An 18684-nucleotide genomic window follows, 5' to 3' on the forward strand; every position below is an offset into this window, starting at 1 on the left:
CAATCTGGAGGCCTAACCGAGGTCCGCAGGCCGCCTGTTTGGAGCCCTTCCCACTGCAGCAGCCTGCCACTGCATCAGACTCAGATGCCACTGAATTTCCCTCCCCCAGAGCCAGAGTGTCCGCTCCCCAGCAGGGCTCCTCGTTTGCAGATCTGAGTCACCTCTGTGTCTATTATTATGGACTTATTAAAATGATCCTCTGCTGGAGTGGAAAAGCTCCAGAAAAAACAGAGTCACCTCCCTGACACTGCCTGGCTCAGGGCCAGATGAACATGTGTCATCCAAAGCTTGGGGCACAGCCTCCTTGCACTAGGAAGGAAAGCTGAAGGGCAAATGCCACTTCCTGAGGGCCTACTACGTGCCAGGCATCTGGCCAGGTGCTTTCACACACATCAGCTCCTTTAGTCTTCACAATGTCTCTGCACCATATGATTCCCATTTAACAGATGAAGAAACTGAGGCACAAAGAGGTTAAAAGGCTTGCCCGTGTCTTACAGCCAGTAGGCAACGATGCCCAGGATTTGATTCAGAAGCTAGAATCCTTCCATTTCACTGCCCTGTCTCCCCAGTGTATGCCAGGGACCACCTGGGACAGTAAGACACGGGCGGGGCAGGTCTCAGACACAGTGGCCCACCCAAGGGTCTCCACAGCGCTTCTGATCATGGCCATGCCTAGTTCCCGAATAACACCAGGGGGGGCTGTGGAGCCAAAAATGCCAAGGAAGCTTATTTTGAAGGAGTAGTGGGGAATATTTGGAGTCCAGGATTCTAAGGATGGGGGGTGACCTCCAGGGTCCATCCTTCCGCCTCTGGGCAGGACCACCCACCAGCATCAGCTGAGGGGTTTTCAGAGTCCCCCAGAGGCACAGACTTCAATCTTCCTTTTGCAAAACCCTTCTGGGTTTCTTAGGAGGAGAGATTGGCTCCCAGGGTCCTCTTAGTGGGGGACGAAGGAGCCAGTTGAGGCAGGGGTCGGGGGGGCTGCATACAGGTTTCCTCCAGAGAGCCCACTCGTCCTTCCTCTCTCCAGATGGCTGCTCTCTGGCACTTGGCCAGCCCTGGGCAGCTCCAGGCACCTGTCAGATAGAGCTGGGTCAGGGCATCTGCCAGAGTCTGCCCCGGGGTCCCTTCTGGCCTGCGTCCCTCTAATCTGACCTGGCAGAGGGAGAGAGGTCTATGTGTGCATAAACACACACACACACACCGCCTCCCTGGGCTGGCTATGGAAGACAGCTTTGGCGGCCACAGAGAGCTGCCAGGTAAGGGACAACCTTGGGCTGCAGCTGCCACTGTCCAGCAGAGGGGCCCCCAGTTAGCTAGTGCAGACAGGGAGGGAAAATGAGGTGGTGGCCACCAAGGGGCACTTCCAGGTTACAGGGAGGTATTTTGCTGTGCAGACACAAACACAGACACACCCAATATATAGGCACAGCCTCATACACTCACACCTCACTCACACACACACACACACACACACACACACAGACCCATACTTCCCTATCCATTCCTTTCCTTCTGGGACAGCATCTTTCTTTTAATCCTGGCTGGATGGCAGGCCCACCCCCCCCACAAAGGAAGTGGGAAGGAAGGTGCCAGTTCTGAGGACCCTCACAGTTTCATTTGGCTTCGATATGTATCTCTTCTCCATGTTAGGAAAAGAGGTGGCCAAGGTCCCAAGGAAAGGGACGAGGAGGGACCATTCCCCGAAACGGAGGGAGGCCTTCAGGAAGCTGAGCTGAGGTGATTGGCCATAAAACAGCTTGGCCACAGCATCTGGAAGAGATTGGAACCAGATGTTCCTGGGATGGGGGGAGGGGAGGGCTGGGAGGCTGGGAGGGGGCTGGAGCAGGAGAAGCAGGCTGGTCAGTGAGGGGGTGGGCCTTCTGACTCTCAGGGGAAAACATCTGGCCTCCTACTCCCCTCCTTACTCCTCTCCCCAAGTCAGGCACTACTATTTTTGCAAACTGGGGCAGCAAATCTTTTCACATATTCTAGAATCAGCTTTGTATGTAGGGACAGTCAAGCACAGGGTGTGACTTGGGAGGTGCCCAGAAAGGCTACCAGCTAGCCAGAAATATGTCCCCCGCTGCCCCGCAAGCCCCGCCTTGCTGTGGGTTAAGCATTGCCCTCTCTGGCACATGTAGTTCTGCGCTAAACTCCTAACGCACGACTGGAAACTGGTGAACCCAGAAGTTTCCTTTTAGCATAGGAAGAGCTTCGTCCAGGAACTGGAGAATTGTTTGGCAGATGACAGGAAAAGAAGGCCCATTTACAGACAGCCTATTTTCCAGGCGCTGTGACAGTCTCCCTCCAAAGTCTATCTCTTCCTTTCTTGAAACACTGTGCTATCATCCTTTGTATCTAGATGAAGAAACCAAGGTTCAGAGCAGTTAAATGACTCACCAAGGGGCACGGAGCCACCAAATGGGAAAGCTTGTATTCAAAACCGGCTATGTTTTTATTTTATTTTATTTTATTTATTTAAAATTTTTTTGGCCGTGCCACGCAGCATGTGGGATCTTAGTTCCCCTGCCAGGGATTGAACCCGTGTCCCCTGCAGTGGAAGCGTGGAGTCTTAACCACTGGACCGCCAGGGAAGCCCCAAACTGGCTGTGCTGCATTCAAGCTTATAACCTTCTCACGACCTACTGAGAAGAATGTGGGGTGAGGGGGAGGGGGAGGGATAAAAAGGAGTGAGGGGGCAGTGCAGGGCGTCCAACCTTCTTTCTTTTACAATTGAGCCAACAGTTGGCCCTGGAAGCCCCCAGCTGCCTCAGGAGCCTGGCCCTGCCCTCTGGCTCTTGGAGACTAGACCCCAACAGGAAGGGTTGCTGGGGAAAGGTGATAGGCTGGGGAGCAGAGGCCCGGGGAGGGGACAGTTGGTCAACGTCACAGGGCGAAGCAAGGCAGAGCCAGACCTCCTGACCGCCAGGCCAGGGCTGGTGTCCTGTCCTCCGAGGGCTAGAGAGGTGCGCCCAGAGGGAGGAGTCCGGAGCTCCAGGGTATGTGGTTATCTTAACCGGGTTACCAGGTTGGGAGCGCAGTCTGGGACAGGTCCATCCTAGCTTTTCTGCTGCTGGCCACGCACTCAGGACCCAGGAAACCTCGGGGACTTGGAGACAGTTGGACGAGGAAGGGTTCCGTCCGCTGACGTGGAATCACCTGAGCGGCTGGGCAGCTGCGCTGGAGTTCATCTAGTCTAGAAGCCTGAAGTAGCCAGAAGGTGAGCGTAGGCCGGGTCTGGAGAACACATTCATTAACTTCTGGAATGTGTATCAATGGCCTGCAGCCAGCTCCTGAACAGCCTTCAGCGCCCAGAGGCAGCCTCTGGGAAGATGGGCCCAGGGAAGACTGGGAGGGCCCACCAGCATGGGCCCCTGAGTCGTTAGAGGGGTCCGAGTCTACAGTGGTGATGGAGTCTTGGGACGGGTGCCCAGGGTGGCTGCATGGGTCAGTCCTGAGCTGCCTCCGGCTGTGCTGCTGCCGTTCGCAGGGGTCCTGATCTGGGTGGGGGAGGACTGGGTACTCTCTTGGGCCGCAGTCCCGAAGTCTGGACGGGGCTGTGATCCTGACTCTCTTCGCACATGTGGCTTGTAAACTGGCAGTGTGGTCCTCTGAGCTTCAGAGGAACCTGCAGGGCTGGTGAGGAGAGCTGTGACCACTGACTACAAATTCTGCCGTGGAGCTGAGGCCAAGTTTGCTGGCAAAGTGTCCAGATGAGATGCCTGGGCGGCTCCAACGGTTTGGGGGTTTTTCTGTTCTGTTCACGGCCCTCTGAGCTGTCCTGAGCACCTTGGTCAGAAGAGGTGGAGGGGTGGCCGTGACATCACAGCCTGTGACCTCGCTGGCCCTCCGGCCAGCACCCACTCCCTCACCTGCACTCAGGACTAGAAGAGAAGGCTGCAGCCTGACCAAGGGAGCTGGTCCCGCATGCACATCAGATACGAGCCATGTGTCTGGTTTCCACTGCTGCTTTCTGCCTGAAGGACCAATATGGGATGCACCATGCCGTATTGCTCCCTGGGGGTAGGTCCCCCCCACGTAGTCCAGACAGCAGCTGGCACAACATCTGCCTCTGCAATGGGAAGGAGTTTGGGGCCAGTAAAAGACCTACAGTCCCCCGAAGGCTCTCAGGGAGCCCCAGGGCTTGGAGCAGGCTGCCTGCTCGCTCGGGAATCTGGGAGTGGCCAGACCAGGCAGAGAACCTGGGTCCTCTCTGGGCTTTCTTTCCCTGTGAGATCCATGGAGAGAAAGGGTAGAGAGAGGCTCCTTTGAAGGGAAGGAGCAGGGATGTAGTTTCTCTCCACCTGGCCTCGGGGAGACAGGTCTGTGCCTCACTATTGCCTGGAGAGGGAGAAGGCAATGGCAGGGAGGAAGAAGCCAGACAAGACACAGCCATGGGTCGCCCTGGGAGAGGGGGCCAGAGCTGGAATGTCTGCTCAGTGGCTGCCGAGCATCTGGCTCTTGTCTCACTGAGGAGAGAAGGATCCGAGGGGCCAGCACTCGGGGTCTGACCTTCAGGAGGGCAGGCACTGGGGGCCAGCTGGTGGATCTGTTCTGGCTGATGCTGGTATTCTGGGTCCTGGTGGGCTCCCCTAGCCCGACACCCAGACCCAGAGACAGAAGACCCGGATGGATACTGGATGGACAGACACATGCCATCCCCTTTTACATATCTCCTCCCTCCCCACCGAACAGCCTGTTTACAGAACGTTCCACCCCTTCAGTTGTGTGGGAGAGCTGTGGGCAGTGTGTGTACATGGGGCGCCTGCAGGCTGAAGTGTGCGAGGCGTATCTGTGTGTGCCCGACCGTGAATCCCACCCTCTGGGGCCCTGGAATTGACGGAAGGAAGGGCAGCCAGTGAGGCCAGGTGTCCTGGCTGTGGGCCGGCCCCAGACACGGCAAGCCTGTGCATCTGGAGTGAGACGAGCCACCCCACGCCCGCCGCCCCCACACCCCAGACAGCATCTGGCACAGGATACTGGCTGTAACACTTTCGGTTTATTGGCTGGGGTGCCCTGGTGTGGCCGACCAGCCACTGGGCCTGAGAGAAGCCCTGTCTTGCTGCCCCACTCCCTCCCCTTCATCTTTCACCCTGGCTCCTGTGGGACATGTACGGAAACTCACGCCCCAGGAAACAGGGGGAAGTGGAGGCTTAAAATAAAACCAAGTCAGGGTTGGAGAAGGGGTGGGAAATGTACATTACAATGAAGATATGCCACCGGCCATACACAATACAGCGTGTAGAGACGGGCAGGGAAGGTGGGCGGGTCCCGCTGACAGACCCTCTCCTGCCGGGCTGGGCCCCCAGAGAGGAATGGCCACTTCAAGTGTCTCAGGGAAAGCTCTGGCTCCCTGGCCCTGGCCCTTCACTCCTGGCGGGGGCAAGGGAGGAAGGGATTGTGGGGCAGTGGCTCATGTAGGAGTCCAGTGCCCTGCCTCACCTGGACCATTGGCCCGCAGGTCCTGGCACCTGGGGGACGGGGACGGGGTCCCGCCTTCTGCCCGGCCCCCGCTGTCCGGCTCAGTTGACTGAGGGCAGCGGGCCTCCCGTCCCCGCCGTGTGAGGGCAGTGGTCACTTCCTGCTGTGCAGCGTGTCCTGGAACTTCGTGCTGGTGTATCGCAGGTGGAAGCCTTTTTTGGTGATGGTGTCATCCGAGTGGAATTTCACCAGGACAGAATCTCCCGCCGAGTACACCTCCTCGGGAGGCTGACAGAGGAAAGGGGTGGGCATGAGAGTGAGGACCAGGGGCTGGGCTGCTGTTTCCCTCCCCGAGCTCCCCAGCTATAAGGAAGGCGGGCAGCTCCCGACTTCCGCCAGATTCCCCCGGCGCCTTGAAGCAGGAGGAGGATTCTTGGGAGTAGGAGTTTAACAGGGTGCCTGGAGGAGGGGAGGCAGCAGGGGGTAGAGGAGCTTGTCTTAAGTTCAGAGTTACACTTTCATTCCACACCCAGCACTGCTACTAAGTGAAGTCTTAGGCAAGGCACTGCCCCTCTCTGGGCCTGGCTTCCCTCAGAAACAAATGGGAGCAAAAGCTCTCTGCTCTCCAAGCCTAGAAGGGCTGGTGGCAGGAACAAAAAGAGGATAGCTGTGAAAGGGATTTGGAAAGGGAGCAGCTTGTCTGAGCGGCTGCCTTGTTGCTGTCCCGGCTGTCTCTCGGAGAAGACAGGACAGCTGGGTCCCCCAGACCCGGACTCGGCCACGGCGCTCCTGCCCTCCCCCGATGCTGGCCATGGTCAGCTCCTGGTGGTGCCCCTTCCTAGGCCCCTGCAAGCCCCGCCTCACCTGTGTGTGCAGGCCCTCAGAATGACAGCCGCTCACAGAGCATCAGCACAAAGAGGCCCTGGCCCTCAAGGCGTGGAAAGGACCATTTCCAAAAACGCTGGGGACATTTCCAGCAACCATGCCAGGAAGCCCTGACGGAACTGGGTTCCTTCCCCAGGTCCCCTCCCGTTTGCTCCAGCCTGATGGAAGTCTTTGGAAGAAGCCACCTGGGGACACCCAATTTGGTGTGTGACTCACCCAAAGGTGTCAGATCAAGGGAGTCACAAAGAGCCAAGTGGGGAGGGGGCACTAGCTTGGTAGCCTGGGGATTCTGGAGCGGCTGAGCCAGGCAGGCAAGGGGGCTGTGGTTGTGTGCTCCGCTTCCCCAGCTCTCCACCTTGTCCCAGCCCTGCCCAGCCCTTGCCAGTTGACAAAGGCTGAAGCTCTGCTCCTAAGGGGATATTCCACCAGCCAATGCTGGGTTCAGCAGCTACTGCAGCTCCTGGGAAGTTTAACTCTTCCTGGGGCACCCAGGCTGCCCTGGAGCACGGCCATGAGAGAGGCAGGGGACCAGGGAAGTGATGGGAAGGAGGGTGTGTCCGAGTGTGCATATGAGTGTGAGTACATGTGCAAAAGTGTGTGTGTGTGTGTGTGTGTGTGTGTGTGTGGAATGGTGAGGGGAAGATGGCATTCACTGAAGGAGGAGAGGATTAAAAAGAAAAGAAAAAGAAAAAAACAAAAGAACTCACAAGCTCTGCCTGGAGGAAAATAAACCCACCTCTGTGGTTTTCCTGTGGCCTCAGTTAAAAACCCCATCAAGCAAACTTTTGCCCACTGCCTCTGAAAGTGCCATTTTATGGACCAAGAAGTAATATTCAGTATCTGCTTGGACAGCAGCATCAATGTGCTTTGGGACCAGCTGGCCTTTCACCAAGAAGAGAAACCGGCCGTGGAAGAGATGAGGGTATTGTTACGGCTCCGCCAGAACGACTGCCTAGCACGACTCCGCTCAGTCCTGGTCTCTGGCTCCTGCCCCAACCTCTGCTCTCATCCCGGGTCCCGGCCAGCTGCCTGTGGACTGGGACGAGGGAGTCAGAGGGCAGAGGGAACTCCATCCTCCTCTCCAGCTGCCTGTGGACTGGGACGAGGGAGTCAGAGGGCAGAGGGAACTCCATCCTCCTCTCCAGAGGCCAACTACCTGGGAGACCCAACCAAACTGGTGCTGAGCAGGCTTGGGTCAGGGCAGGGCCTATCCCAGAGGCTGCAGGCACCTCTGTGTTGACCAGAAAGGACCTGGTTTCCTGGGTGGGGATGGCCCAGGGCGGGGCGGGCCTCTGTGAGCGACCACCCACTTTGTAGGTCTCTGGCTCCTACAAAGTGCCAGGCAGGTGCTGTCACCCATGCCGGGACCCCACGCCTGCAGAGGCGCTGGGTCTCTGCACGGGGGTGAGAGGGGTGGCGGGTCTCACCCCTGAGCCGCAGTAGCGCCCCAGTCTGGGGGCCGTGCTGTCGTAGCCGTCGAAGAGCTCCATGTAGTCATAGCCGCAGTCGGTCTCCTCCTCCACCTCGAAGGTCTGGAACACCAGCTCCACGCCATAGCCCTCCTCGGCCACGATGACCCACGCGCAGTCCACCCCCCCAGGGTAGTTGTTGTCGCCAAACTGGGCGTGGGAGTAAAGGTCCTTGGTCTTCACCTCTGCCTGCACCTGGCCTCCACACTCTGAGGGGGGAGGGGGACACAAGATCAGCCACCACCCCCTGAGCACGGCTGCGGCCCAGGCACTGTCCCTCCCCACATTCAGGCCTCCTGGCCGGCTGGAGGCCCTGGGACAAGGCCACATGGCTAGCGATAGGTGGGTTTGGACCCGGCCCAGGCCTTGGCCTGGAACAAGTGCTCTGTGGCTTTCCCTCTGGAGAGATGCCCACGGAGGCCCGGGGACGTGGTGGGTGGAAGGCCACTCTGAGTGGAGGCCCCGGGGAAAGCGCGCTTGTTGAAAGAGGTTGCTGCTAATTTGCTCCAGCTGATGGCTGTCACGGAAGAATGTGGGCCCTACGTCGCCTGAGCTCCCATTCTTAAGCGAGAAGACGTACTTGTGGATTTTATGCGAAAACTCCTAATTTTTAGACGTTGGCTCATGTTTTTAAAAAACACAGTGTGGGCCAAACAGAGCAGGTCTGAGGACCAGATGGAGTTCCGGGCCTCCAGTGTGTGACCCTGTGCTGGGAGGGGCAAACGAGAGCAGGCAGGGCAGGGCCAGCCCGTCCGCCCCTTCTTACGCCCTCTGGCCTCCAGGACACCTGGGCTCACAGGTGGGGAGTGGATGGGCGAGGCCTGGGTCAGGGGCTGAGTTAAAAGGGAGGAGCGGGACTGTGGACCCATCAGTTCTGGGGCCTCCCCAACAGGTAGCTTAAGACCCACAAGAAGCCTGCCAAGCCCCCAGCGGTCACCGTTGGCCTGACGTCCCAGGCGTCACAGGACTGGGCCCCAGCCTTTCTCTGTAGCCACACCATTCCCAGTTCACTGCCGTCCTCACACGCCCATTGCTCCAGCCAAACTAAGTGACCTGCAGTCACCTGTGTACACCCAGAGCTGTCTGGGGTTGTGGCTGTGCTTGGGCTCCTCCCCTGCCTGCGATGACCCATCACCTCACACCCAGAGCGAGGCCCTTATCGTGTTTTGTCTCCTGCTGTAATTATCTGTCCATGTCCTGTCTCTCCCCTGGGCTGTGGGTTCCCGTGTGGGCAGGGTGAAGGGCTTACGCCTGATTCATCTCTCCGTGCCCCTCTGAGTCTCCTGCAGGGGGCCAGGGCTCAGTAGAAGGCTCTTGAATAAACGAACAAGTAAATGCATAGTAAACCCCTCAAGGACTGAGAGGTTTGTCTGCTTCGTTCATTTTGTGACCCGCACTTAGGATGCTGCCGCGTACCTGCCACGTGTTAACAAATGTCTGCGGAATGAATGAACGCGTGAATCTGGGGGGGTGGAATGGGGGTGGCCTACTGCACAGTCAAGTGTCCTACCTCTGGGGACTCCAGGGGATTCCCTCCCCATCTCTGGTTCTCTACGCACTGCTGTCACTGCCCTGTTGTCTGACCTTCGCACCCCTAATCAGGACCTCCTCTCCCTGGCCCCGGAGGCCGACTCTCTGCCCCTCTGGTCTGGCCTTCAGGACATGCTGTCTCTCCACCCGGCCAGGGGCTGGGCCTGTCTGTGTCTTCAGGAGCTCTTTGTAAACCTCCGACTGGAGCCCAGGGCCTGCCTTTGAGACCAGGATCAGCAGATGCCTCCAGGACAAATGACCACACAGGGCACCGGCTGCCCCCACCCTGGCCTGCGGTGGGCTCACCTGTGGAGTGGGACGCCTGGAAGCCCTTCCTCTGCACGGAGTTGTCAGAGTAGAAGCGCAGGAACATGCGGCTGCCCGTGGCCAGGACAGGCTCGGGCTTCTTGCTCCCGCAGAAGCGGCCCAGGACGGGGGCCTTGGCGTCACGCCCGTCGTACACCTCCAGGTGGTCATAGGCACACTCAGGCTGGGACTCGATGTCCATCTCCATGAAGGTCTGGAGGGCATGAGGAAGGACAGCGAATTAGGAATTATGTGGCCGGGGGCAGGAGGCGTGGGCAACAGGTGGCACCAAACCAAGGCCCCTGGACCCCAGTTCATGGACACCAGGGCAGTGGCCACTGCTGGTGGATGGGAGACGGGGAGGACCTAGGAATGAGGTGATGGCAGGTACAAACCCACTGTATGCTGGGAAAGGGCCTCTGTCCATAGCAGACTTGGGCTTCTCACAGGGATGGCAGCCCTGTGGGCTCAGCCAGGCCACCAGCCTGCAGCCTGCATGGCCCTGAGCAGTGCTCTGAGTGACATGGGGCTTTGGAGCTGACAGGAAATAGGTGATGGGCAGATGGCACAGAGGAGCGGGGTGGGGAGTGGGCACCTTACCAGCTTGACCCGGTGCCCGGGGGTGCTAGAGATGGCCCAGGTACACTCCTTCTTGCTGGGGTATTTGTCAGGCCAGTTGGGGCTGGTGATGGTGCCGCTGGTGGATGTCACCCTGTGGTCACAGCCGGCTGTGGAGAGGTGAGTGAGGGGAAGGGGATCAGCAGGGACCCCAGTGCTCCAATGGTCCCTATGAAGAAAGGAAGGAAGAAGCCCCTCCCTCCCCTCCTCCTCCTTTCTTGCTTCTCTTGTCCCCCACTTAGAAATGGAGTGAAAGCTCACATTACTTCTTTTCCATTCAGTCACCCAGCCCGGGGGAATCTAGCTGCTTGGTTCCAAGCTGGACCCCACCTGGCACCATCCGTGGAAGCAGCCCTCCCAGGCGCCCCGTGTACATTCCTGGACCCTTGAGGCCATTTGGCCATACCACCTCTGCCCTCCACGAAGCTGACATCCTCTGATCTCCTGCCACGCTTCCACATCCACAGAAGACTTTGGCACCTGACTCAGTTCTCTCCACCCCACTCCTGCCACCATCCTAGGTGATGTCAACAAACACATGGATGGTCCACCCACATGCTGGCCTCTTGCCCCTGACCTTCTCAGCTCTATGGGTTCTCACCTCTCACCCTCAAGGCTTCGTCATCACCCTCCAATTCTCGATGCTACAAACACATCACCCTCGCAGTGGCCACCTCCCGTTCTTCCAGGGCGCTCAGGCCCTCCCTTTCCCTGTCACCTCTTCAGCTTTAGAGCTTTACCTCCATGGCCTCGATCCTTCCACTTCCTCCCAATACTTCCTCCTGGGTTGACTTAACTTGCTTCTCTATCAGCTGGACCATGTGGCCCATCACCCCAGCTGCTCATCAAGGGCCACGCTTGAGCTGCACCATCTTGGAAAACCCCATTTGTGGTCTCCAAGCGTGGCTGGGCCCCCACCCCTTGATATTCTTTGGATTCGTCCTTCATCAGCTCCATCTCTCACCTCCTCAGCTACAGCTCCAAACCTTCCGCCCTCTCCTCAACTCCCAGCCCTGCTCCCAGCAGACCACCTCACCTCCTGCCTCCTGGAGAAAAGCAGGGCCCTCAACTATGAACAACTTCAACTTCCCAACCCCTACCTGCAAATTCACCTTCCCCGCTCACCTTCCCTCCTGCCTTGTCTTAGAGAAGGTGCCACTCCTCCTGGGCAGGAATGGATTTTCCTTCCTTGAGCTGGAGCTCATTGCTGCCCACCATCTGGGGACCCTCATATCACACATTACCCGCGCTCACTCCCTCTGCCAGCTCGGCCAGCCCACGAACCTTCCTACGCTTTGCCCATCCTGAAACAACTCTCTCCTCCGGCTACCACCCATCCTGTCTCCTTGTCTTCAAGAAAACTTGCTACACCACGTTCTCACTACTCATGGCTCCTTGATCCACTGCAATCTGCCTTCTGCCTCGGAACAGCATGGCCTCACAAACTCCAAGGCTGATGCTCCTTATTCGTTATCATCCAATCTGACAGGTCCCTCTGAGGAAAAGCCAGTGCACTGCTGGACCGGGGAGGAGAAAGGGGCGGGTGGGGTGCAGGCCCAACAGCTGTGCCTATAGTCAGAGGCTCACAGGATGAAGGCACAGCCGCCAGGGTCCAGAGGGGCAGTGCCCTCGCAGGCCACCCAGCGGCCCGGGTGGAGGCAGGTGGAGCTCCTGGCCTCCACGTTTGAGCTATGCACTGTTTCCATTACCCATCTTCAGCTTCCCATGTCCACACTCACTGCCCCCCACCCCATTTTTACACCAGTTTTCCCCACCCTCTAATTTCTCCTTCCATGCCCACTTCTCTCCCCAGCTACACTGCAGTCTCCTTGGGGGCAAAGGGATCCCCTCTTGAACCCCCTACAGAACTTTGCACAGAACTACACCCTCCGCAGGGCGTCAGGAAATACTGATTTGTTACTAGCCTAGCACTGAGTAAGGAACGATGAGCTCTTCTAAAGTGACTCGGAGCTACACACAGGCCATCTGCCCAGGAAGTTTACACCTGCTCCTGCTATCCTGTTGATGTCAATGCTGAGGGTTCTTTAGCAAAACCCTGTTTTTCATAGAGAGTACAGAGATGGCATGCAGTTTAGACAACATCAGAAGAAGGTCTCCCCTAGCTAAAAGATATGGGGGCTCCGTGAGTCAGGTACTCTGTATTTGGAGAGCCTGAAGCGATGGGGATAGAAGCCCTGGAATGTCCGTTGGGTGCTTCACCTCTGTTTATTCCAGTCGGCAGTTTATTTGCTGGTACTTTGGTTGTCCACCTAGTAATGGTGAGAAGAGGCATTTGCCAGGCACTGTGCTAAGTGGTCAAAGCAAGGGCTCTAAAGCTTAGGACCATCTCATGGGTGAGGCAATTGAAGCTCAGAGAGCCGAAATGACTCACCCAAAGGCACACAGACTCTCAGTGTCAGAGGCGAGTCTGCATTGTGCTGCTGGGACAGTGCGTCCAGCAGGCACGGGCCACAGTGGAATCAACAACCGGGAGCAGGCCAGGGTGGTAGTGTATCCAGAGAGGCATCGTGTGACGTGGGCAATGACCTGAGAGCTGTTTCCAAGGATCTGCAGGGCTTCAATGTCAGGGAGGCAGCAGCCCTGTTCTGGGTGTCCCCAGGGGTCAGAGACGTGACCGATAACAGTGACATACGTGACCGCTTGCTATGAGCCAGGCACCGCTCGGAGCACATCACAGCGCCCCGCCCCTAGGAGGAGGGTGCTGGTGCCATCCAGCAGTCACTCGTGAGCAAAGCCAGGTGCGGAGAAAGGAGGTCAGCTGCTCAAGGGCACGTGGCTGGCTAAGGGGTAGGGCTGCGCCAGGCAGCCCGGCACCAGAGTCTGCGCTCTTCACCCCTCTCCCAGCTTGCCTCCCTGACAGAGGGAGGTCGGACAAAGAGAAAGACTTGGACGTGGACTTTAAGGAGCGCTAATTACCAGAGCAGCCTAACAATGGGGCCTGGGGGCAGCCCCTCCTCTCCAGAAGTGTGTGTGGCTTGGATATTGCTGGCGGGGGGGACGGGGGGGGGGGGGTCCGTGCACTAGGCGGGAGGCAAAACGAGGTGACCTCAGAGGTCACTCAGCTTCTCGAGTCCAAAGCGAGGCCGAAGGAGATGGCACCTCTGAGCCCGCTCCCCAGCCTCGGTCCTTCAGGCCCCAGGCCGCGGGCAGCGGGAGGCGCCCGGGGGCTCTGGCAGCGCTTACCTTCCTTGCAGTCGTGCTTGTTGTCGTGCAGGACGAAGCCGCTGCGACACTGACACTCGTAGCTGCCGAAGGTGTTGACGCAGTCTTGCTGGCAGCCGCCGTTATCCTTGGAGCACTCGTCCTTGTCTGCAGGGGGAACAAGCAAGGGCAGACTGGTCCGTGCAGGGCTGAGGGCTGCGTCACCCCAGGGGAAGTGGGAGGACTGGCTGGGCGTCCACCTCGCCCTCCCCCCGCCCCCCCACAGGCGGGGTGGGGAGCGGAGGTCAAGGCGATGGTGGGGGTCCAGGGCACTGCATCAAGCGGAGGTGGCTGAGGGGGGCCCAGCTGTGCGGAGAGAAAGGAGAAGTGGACGGAGGGAGGCTGGGGTCTGGAGCTGACCAGCATGGGAACCCTCTACCATTACCTGCTTACTGGACAGACGGACAAGTGGAAAAACAGACACACGGACAAGCAGACTGCAAGAGAAAGGAGCAGGACGCAGGGGTCCCTCTTTTACTTCACAACAGGAAATGTCACAGACACCATCAAAATGGGAGGGGCGGGAGGCAGGGAGGGTCCCCTGTCCACGTGAGGGGGGGCGGGGGCGAGGAGAGCACCAGTTCTGTCCGGCCGGAGGGAGCCGGGCCGGCACGGCAGAGCGGAGGTCGGGGTGGGCGGCAGCAGAGCCCCCAGCCCATTCCGTCCAAGGTGAGGTTCCTGAGTAACAAAGGGTCCGGGAGGCCAGGCGGGCCTCACTGGGGGGTCCGGTTTCTTTTCTGCACTCGGAATTTGAGCTGGTGGGGCCGTCCCCGGGGGGGCTGCAGAGCTGGCCTCTTTTCTGAAACGAGAGAGAGAAGGAGAAAAGGGACCAAGGGGTGCGGGTGGAGGGCGGGGGCCAGGGAGGGAGAGCAGTGAAAACCAGGCCCGGCTCCGAGGGGGGTCCACGGGCAGCGCGGGGTGGGGGGCAGCGGGACACACATGCAGGACGGCCATGTCCGGAGCAGCCAGGCCACGGAGGGGCAGCGGGTGGGAGGAGGCACAGCGACAGGGGACAGACGGGAGGAAGCCTGCGGCAGGGAGAAGGCCTTGGGGGTGGGAATGAGGCCCGCACGCTGGGGAAGGAGACGTAGAGTCTCTAGCAGAGGGGAGCAGTCCAGGGGAAGGGGGCCTCATCCAGAGCTCGGCTCTCTCCTCTGGTGCTGCAACTACAGAGTGTGTTACAGACACAGACACACACTCACACCAACACACCCACAGACCTATTATCCCTCACCCTGTACCGTCGTCCCGACACGGCAGCACAGACACTGACCCACAGGTTGACACACACACACACACACACATGCACAGGATACACGTCAGCCCCTCACACACAGACACCACGCTCACACACATCGGCCATCAGCCACCTGTGTACACGTGCACACAGGGATAGATGCCGCTGGCTCACTCCCTGTGCGTGAGGAAGCATGCGCAGGCGCAAACACACAGGCACAGGTACAAACAGAGACACACGTGGATGCAGAGACCACGGGCTCGTCAGCAGGCCACTGCGGACTCAGGAGGGCTCGCGGGCGCAGCTGCTCCCATTCGGGTGGATCTGCACATGCGCTCTCCCATGAACACAGAAACTGACACACAGAGGGACACGTGGTCACAGGCACGGGAACGTCACACACACATATTCTCCACTCTCTACATGGTCATTTTGGGTACTGTGTGCCTGGAACGGAGGCAGGCATTCAGGGAAGGGGAGTGGACACACAGAATTCCAGAGATGAGCCCGAGGTAGAAAGATGCCTGCTGACATTCACATGGCCAGGTGGAGTCTGTGACGATGGCGGCCCTGTTCCAGGTCTCCCTTGGGAGAGGGGCCCGGGGGCTGGAGCACTGGCTCCCAGATGGCCCTGCTTCTCCAATCCACTCTCAGGTGAGCCAGACCCCGTGGGACCCAAACAACCCAAGGTCAAGAGGTGGAGTCCCCAAGTCCTTCCCCAGGTCTCCTCAGTTAGAGCATCGTGAGGGACCCTGACAGAGGGCCCTGTGGAAGCTGCCTTTGCACAAGCCCTGTGAGAATGTGGGGGTGATGGGCACCCTACAACCCATCCTGGGGTTTCACCGAGTAACTCATTGATGACTATGCTGGGAGCTTCAGGAGTCCCAGCTCATGGAATGAGCAAAGACTGTCCTGAAATTGACCCCCATGCCTTCCTCATATTTGCACCCCAGAAACCGAGTACAGTGCCTGGCACATTGTAGGGGTAAAAGAAATACTTGCCCAATGAACGAGTGAGTGGGTGAGTGAGTGCTGAGTGCAGTATTGAGAGCTGTGAGCCCTGAGAAAGGGCTGCTTTAGTGCCCAGAGAGGGGCTCTGCCATGGTTGGGGGCAGCCTCTCCTGGGAGCCAGGGATGCAGGTTGCAGGAGGGGCAGGAGCAGGGAGTGGACACGGGCTGGGACAAGGAGATGGCACTCACCCTCCAGTGCCAAATGCCCCGGAAGGTGGCTGGGGTCACACTGAAGGTCTTCAGGCTCTCTCTTCTTCTTGCCTTATGGTCTCCTCGCTGGGTGTCCCAAAAGTCCAAATAGCCCCCCTCCTGGGGGGTCAGAGTCAGATGCCCTGGACCCTGAGGGCTGAAACTTGATGCCCAGCGGTGAGGGTCCTCTGCAGGCTTCTTGTGAGAAGGGGCAGTGCAAGTGTGCATGTGCAGGTGTGTGTGTGCGTGAGTGTGCGTGCACGTCTGTGCAGAGCTGAGGGTGGGCTGAGGGTAGCACAGTGTCGGGCCAGGGCGGGGCAGTAACCGTGGGTGGAGAGCCCTGGGCTCTAGGTCTGACAGATGTGGTGCTGGTCCCCCTCCGTGCCCACCCCCGCAAGACTGGAGCAACAGAAGGGCAGGAAGAGACAAGAGTAAGCAGGTAATGGTTTCCCCGGGGCCGAGCCCATCCCTGAGTAGATGGTGCGTCCCCTCAGCCCTCTGGTGAGCACCTCACACGGGTTCCAGGTGGGCCCAGGGAAGAGAGGGAGTCGCATTGCAAGGGTCTCAGCCAGCAGTGGGGCAGGGGCTGTGAGGCACTGAAAGCAGAGCGGGGTGGCTGGCAGTGCCAAGCAGGGAACCAGTGCACAGGGGCAGTGTATGGCATCCAGTGGGGCAGGCGAGGGTGCAGGGCGGCCACACAGGGGACTGGAGGAGGCAGGACCCTGGGCAAAGGAGGGGAGAAGGAAGGCAGCGTGGACCCGGCAGGAGGCTCCTGGGCTCCCTGCCGCCCATGCCTGGCCCACCAGGCGTGCTGGGATGAGGATCCCCGGGCTGCTCCCCGACAAACTGTCTGCTCCAGCCGGCCCATGGCCTCCTGCCTGCCCGGAGATGGGGCCCTCAAAGGGACTCGACCCCTAGCCTTACACGGGGCAGCTGTCAACAGGCGTGTGCTGGCTGGATCTGAGTCCCCCACCGTGGGCCTCGGGGGAGTGGGAAGGCTTTGGGGTTGAGGGAAGGGAGGCTCCTCATCGCTTCTGAAGGCCCCGGCATGACCCCATTTGGTGTGTGCAGGTTCTGATTAAAGATCCAGCCGCTGCCAGATAATCTGCCCCACAGTCCAATGCAAACGCCCTCCTCTTCTGCATGCGGCAGTGCCCGGCCTCACTGAACTCCCTGTTCCCAGGGCCTGACCTCTCTCGGGTCTTGGCTGGCGGCCCCTGAGGCCTGGAGCGCCCTCTCCCTTCCTTTCTGCAGGCCTATGTCCTGCCCGGCCTCAGGTCGGCTCCCATACAGCCTTGAGGGCTCAGGAATAGCGGGGTTCAGGCGGGGAGGGCTGTCCTGGTGGTGGAGGGCCAGTGCGGAGAGCAGGGGACAGACCCTGCTGCCCGGCACCAGAGGGGCCGCAGAGTACAGGGGTGCAGCGGCAGGAAGAAAGGGATGCGGGGCTCGGAGCTGGGGAGTCCGGGGTTACCTGAGAAGAAGTGGGCCTTGAAGCCCTTTTTGGAGACTGTGTTGTCGGACTTGAACTCCACACGCATGTTGTTGTACTGGGAGGTGATGACCTCGGGCTTCTCGGAGCCACAGAACTTGCCGTGCAGCTTGGAGTCGGCCGTGAGTCCGCTGCGCACCTCCACGAAGTCGTACTTGCACACCTGTGGGGCAGCGCAGCTCCAGGCCCACCTCCTCCAGGAAGCCCCTCCTGACCACCCTCGCCTGAGGAGGCTCCCTGTTCTGTGGGTCCTTTCGCCTTTAGTTACCTGCTTTGCCACATCTAACAATTCAAAAAGTGCCACCCCACCCCATCAGTTCCTCTTGTGCTCCCCACACAAGCCCCCAGCCCTGCCTCTCCCCACAGGCTTCTGGACTCCACGTCCTTCATTCCCACGTGCCACGTGCTCCCTGGCCTTCAAGGCCCTCCTCCCTGAGCCTCCCCTGCTTCCTCTGAACCCCCCTCCACCGCTACATTCCTGGAGTATTTCTTTCGGAGGGTAGGAAGCAGGCACCAGCCTGAGCTCGCATGCCTCAGACCTCCCTGCGTCTCCTCAGCCCCAGGTGGGCACTTACATCATTGCCCTCGGTCTCGAAGAAGTCAAACTGCAGGGAGATGCGGTACTGGGTGGGCGCCACCAGCTGCCAGATGCAGTTTTTGTTAGGGGGGTACTCCTTGGGCCAGCCCGGGCTGGTGATGGAGCCATTGAGCTTGGTGAGGAATCCACCACAGGCAGCTGGGGGGACAAGGGAGGTGGCGTCACCCACCAGGAGTCCCGGCTCTAGAGAAGGGCATGGACACAGGCTGGGGTGCATGAAGGAGGAGGAGTGGGTTTGTGGGTTCCCCCAGCCTGGGGGGCTTGTGTGTGGTCTCTATGGGGAAGAAGGGAAGGAGGCAGGGCGAGGGGGGTGTCTTCAGAGTAGGAGGAGTTGTGTGGTCACTTCAATTTTCTCTATGAGAGAACAGGCCAGGCACCTGCTTAGAGGTGGGTGGGGTGGGGTGAGGGGCTCCAGAAAGGCAGTACCAGTGGGCAGGGGGCGCTGGGAGGGAGGCAGAGGGGATGGGGCTGTGGGGGAGGATGGGGAGGATGGAGAGGAGGGTAGGGAGGACCGAGAGGAGGGCAAGGAGGACCGGGAGGAGGGCAGGGAGGACCGGGAGGAGGACAGGGAGGACCGGGAGGAGGGCAGGGAGGACCGGGAGGAGGGCAGGGAGGGCTGGGAGGCACGGAGGGAGAGGGAGCTGCTCAGAGGTGAGTGGAGAGAAGCCGGGCAGCAAGATCAGGCTGAGCTGGAGTCAGTTAGCCA

At 59.4% G+C, this 18684-nt stretch overlaps 1 protein-coding gene across 2 annotated transcripts in view; it reads right to left on the minus strand.

Moving 5' to 3' along the window:
* Positions 1-4983: 4983 nt before the first annotated feature.
* BMP1 (bone morphogenetic protein 1) overlaps positions 4984-18684 on the minus strand; it is a 40070-nt gene continuing 26369 nt past the window's right edge. Inside the window, exons 14-20 of one of the 2 annotated variants that reach the window (XM_082403074.1) lie at positions 17956-18116; positions 17363-17543; positions 13437-13562; positions 10215-10342; positions 9615-9828; positions 7737-7987; positions 4984-5712 (exon numbers count right to left, since the gene is read on the minus strand). In XM_082403074.1, coding sequence (XP_082259200.1) covers positions 5578-5712; positions 7737-7987; positions 9615-9828; positions 10215-10342; positions 13437-13562; positions 17363-17543; positions 17956-18116 — 1196 coding nt within the window. In that variant the 3' untranslated portion in view covers positions 4984-5577. Of the gene's footprint in view, positions 5713-7736; positions 7988-9614; positions 9829-10214; positions 10343-13436; positions 13563-13892; positions 14254-17362; positions 17544-17955; positions 18117-18684 lie in introns of those variants that run through there. The other variant, XM_082403075.1, reaches the window with a different exon arrangement.

The sequence above is a fragment of the Balaenoptera borealis genome (assembly GCF_965194805.1).
Source record: "Balaenoptera borealis genome assembly, chromosome: 8".
Classification (NCBI taxonomy): Eukaryota; Metazoa; Chordata; class Mammalia; order Artiodactyla; family Balaenopteridae; genus Balaenoptera; species Balaenoptera borealis.